At 59.0% G+C, this 3,705-nt stretch overlaps 1 protein-coding gene across 1 annotated transcript; it reads right to left on the reverse strand.

Annotated features, from left to right (window-relative positions):
- Window positions 1-2,206: 2,206 nt before the first annotated feature.
- Window positions 2,207-3,432, reverse strand: LOC116794902 (noggin-2-like). Its single transcript, XM_032704091.1, has one exon. It carries the CDS (start codon window positions 2,911-2,913, stop codon window positions 2,278-2,280), a length of 636 nt encoding a protein of 211 aa, XP_032559982.1. The 5' UTR covers window positions 2,914-3,432; the 3' UTR covers window positions 2,207-2,277.
- Window positions 3,433-3,705: the final 273 nt, after the last annotated feature.

A 3,705-nucleotide genomic window follows, 5' to 3' on the forward strand; every position in this document is an offset into this window, starting at 1 on the left:
ACCTCAGTCCCCTCAGAGGATGATGGAGGGATGTGAGCTAGACCCCTCAGAGGGCCCTGGTGCCTTCCCATGGACTCAGTGCTGCTTTCCTCTCCTGCATGTCAAGCTGGAAGGGGACAGGGTCTCCCCGGCACTCCACAGCAGGCTTGGCAGAGCGTGGTTCCTCACTGGCAAGAGCCTTCCGCAGCAGTTTGTTCCTCGGGGATGCCGGGTGCGTTTCAGACACCGAAGGGGACGGCCAGACCTTCCCCCCCAGCACCACCAGCCCACGTGGAACACGCTGGGGATCGGCCTGGCAGCCCGTCAGAGCCGCGCTCCAAGCCCTGTGACAGACAGACAGACAGATCTCCGTTGGGAGCGGGCTCGCCCTGCCAGCGCCCCGCTCACCAGCGCCGGGCTCCTCCCCAGCCTGGCTGCCGGTAGCCTGCCCGTGCCTAGCCGGCCCGGCTCTGCCTTGCCCTGGCTCCACGAGCTCTGGTGGGAGTGCAGGGGTCCCGCCGGCCCCGGCACACGAGCTGAGGGCACTGTGTGCCACCGCAGGGTCAGCGCTTCCTCCTGACCCCACACACCCCCGGAGGTGCCGCGGGGAGAGGTGCCAGCCCTGGGGCTCCGTCGCGGCAGCAGGGCCGGGCGCAGGGCTCGTTTCCATCCTTCCCTCCTGCGCTAGTGGCGGTAGCCGAGAAAAAACATTTGTTCTGACACACGCGGGGCTGCCAAGCTGTGTCAGGCGCTTTGACGGCCGGGGCAGTAACCTCGACCGCTTCCTCTGCCAGCGGGAGAGCCGAATCCAAGAGCCACAGAGCATGGAATCTCCCAAGGACTTCAGATGACACCTCCAGTCCGGGACATCGCAGCTCTTTTACGCTTTACGAGACATTTCTTTCCCGTCTGTGCTTTTTTTCTCTCCCCAACAGGTTATACACGCAAAGAAAACCCAGAGCGGGATCCCGGAGAGGCAGAAACCAATGGAGCTGTCCCGACCTTCGGGGTGTCTCGCGATTTACGCCAGCGCGGCCCAGCCAAAGCTCTTTACTCATCACCTGCTCCGAGCAAGAATCCGAATCTCCGCTGGTCTCCCAGAGAGCTGGGGTGCAGCACGGGGTTTTTCTTCAAAGATAGAGTTTATTGCTAAAAATGTTTTGATCAGTGATAGCTCATATTTACATTGATATGTTTTTAAAGGAATATTCAAGTAAACATTTCCAATAGTTTCTGGTATAATCTCTAGCTTTTTTTTTTTTCCTATACACAAACGTTAAAAATAAATAAACTGTACAATGAAAATTTCCTTTAACATCTCTACACGACTATGTGTATTCCCACACAACAAAACAATTCCACTCTTTCATAGATTTGTACTTTTCTTTAAAATTTCCTCCTTAATTAATTGTTATACACTTAAAAAAAAAAAAAAACACCAAACCCTAGAGAGCTTGGCAAATTAGTTCAAACATCAGTGACAAGGTCTGAAGAAGACAAAAAAAAATACAGCACAGAGAAACAACCGTCTTCAGGGATGCTGCCTTTCTTGCTTTTCTTTTTTGTACACCCCCCGCGCCTTTTCTCCTTTTGATAAAATCATCTTTACAGGAAATTTCTGCTCTCCCCTTCGGCAGGGAAGTGCTCGGGTTCTGTGGGGATGGGTTTAAAATGTGGTCCTATGTCTTTAAAATAATAATAATAACAATAATAATTATAATAATAATAAAAAAACAGCTGCGATTTCCCCCCCTCCTTTCCTTTAAAATCTCTCTATTTACACGGCTGGTAGGTTTTTTTTTTTTTTTTTTTTTTTTAGTTTTTTTTAGGTTTTTTTTTATTTTCCTTTTGTTAGAAGGCTATATATGTATAAAAATAGACATCTGATTGTAGTGCTTTACTGTGCCTTTGGCCTGCCCTGCAGTTCCTGGGTTCGCTTTTTCCCCTTTTGAATAAAATAACATTAAAACAAGTCCGAGGGAAAAAAAAAAACAACCAAAAATAAAAATCAAACAAAAAAAGAAATTAACAAAAAAAACCCTAACAAAAATAATTAACAAAAAAACCCCAACAAACAAACAAACAAACAAACAAAAACAAAAACAACCCCAAAAGCGGTTCATGTTCACCCACTCCGCCCTGGGGGGTGGGAAAAAACAAACAAACAAACAAACAAAAACCACCCCAAAAATACCCACCCCAAAACCCCCACCCACCCCCCAAAAAAACCCACCCAAAAAACCTCCCCCCTAAAGTGATCTGGAGGAGGAGGGCGGCAGTGCAAGGGGCCGGGGAGGCTTAGCAGGAGCACTTGCACTCGGAGATGAGCGGGTACTGCACGGGGATCCAGGTGCAGTATTTCTGGCTGGACCAGCCCTGGCAGTGCCAGCGCAGGAAGGTCTTGGTGACCGACTTGACGGGCTTGCAGAACATGCCCTCGGGCAGAGAGCAGGACTTCTCGGCCAGGCAGTTGCCCTCCTTGATGTAGCGCGGCCAGAAGCGCACCCCCAGGTCCTTCCAGGCGTAGAGGACGGGGCAGTGGGTGTGCGCCCACAGCCACTGCAGCACCTTCCGCCGCGCCTTCTTGCCCAGCCGCAGGCGGGGGCCCCGGGGCGGCCCCAGCTCCAGCCGCCGCAGCTCCGCCGGCAGCGCCGCCCGCCCCCGCCCCGCCGCCGCCGCCGCGGCGCCCGAGGCGTTGGCCGGCCCCGGCACGGCCACGGCCATGAAGCCGGGGTCGAAATGGCTGCCCAGCTTCTTTCTCAGCGTCCTCTCGTCCAGGTCCTGCTCCTTGGGGTCGTACTCGGGGTCCGGGTGCTCCACGATGTCCTTGACGGGCAGGTTGTCGCTGGGCGAGGGTCGCAGGCGCAGGAAAGGCTGCCCGCCCGCCGGCAGCCCCAGGCACAGGCAGAGCAGCAGCGCCCGGATCGCCGTCATGCTCCGGGCGGGCCCCGGCGCTGCTCCCGGCGGGCTCGGCTCCTAGCGCTGCCCGGCGGCGCCCGCCGGCTCCCGGGGGCTCATAAATAGGCAGAGACACCAGTGTCCGGCGGGGCCCGTTACTTTAAATAGCCCGGCCGGGGTTGTGTGACAGCCGCATCTGAGGCTCGCCCCGCGCCCGCGGCCGCTGGCTCCCGGGGCTCCCCGCCGGGCCGGCTCCAGCCGCGGCCGGTAGCGCCGGGGGGTCCGAGCCTCCCCCGCGGGGCAGGGCAGGGCACGGCACGGCGGCGGCCGAGCCTTCCTCCTCCTCCTCCTCCTCCTCCGCCGCCGCCGCCGCCGCTCTCGCTCGCTCCCCCCCAAAATTCACAGCGGACTCGTCTCCATCGCCATGGTGACAGCTGGGCCGAGCCCCACGACAGCTCGTCTAGACGGTGTGACAGGGTTTGGCGTGAGACCGGAGCCCGAGAATAAAACGCTCCTTTATAGCCGGGCGCGCCGGGCGAGGGGGCGGGAGGAGGGTCACGGCGCCGGGGCGCTCGGGCGGCCCCTGCGCGGGCACGGCCGGGGCGCGGGGCTCAGGCGGCGGCGGCCGGTGGCGGCAGCGCCCGCGGCCCGGCCGGGCTCCTCCTCATGGCGAGCGGCGGGGGCGGCCCGCGGGCCCCCGGGGCATCCTCGGCTTGGCGGGGCGGGGGGTCGGAGAGTGTCCCCGGCACCGGCGAGGCGGCGCGTCCCGACTCCCGGCGCGGTTCCCTGGCGGCTCCTCGGTGGGGGCGGGCAGGGGCGGGCACGACC

Source organism: Chiroxiphia lanceolata, chromosome 16 (genome assembly GCF_009829145.1).
Source record: "Chiroxiphia lanceolata isolate bChiLan1 chromosome 16, bChiLan1.pri, whole genome shotgun sequence".
NCBI classification, from domain to species: domain Eukaryota; kingdom Metazoa; phylum Chordata; class Aves; order Passeriformes; family Pipridae; genus Chiroxiphia; species Chiroxiphia lanceolata.

Coding starts and splice junctions, on each gene's coding strand:
- LOC116794902 (XM_032704091.1), bottom strand. CDS start 2,913: ATGACGGCGATCCGGGCGCTGCTGCTCTGCCTGTGCCTGGGGCTGCCG.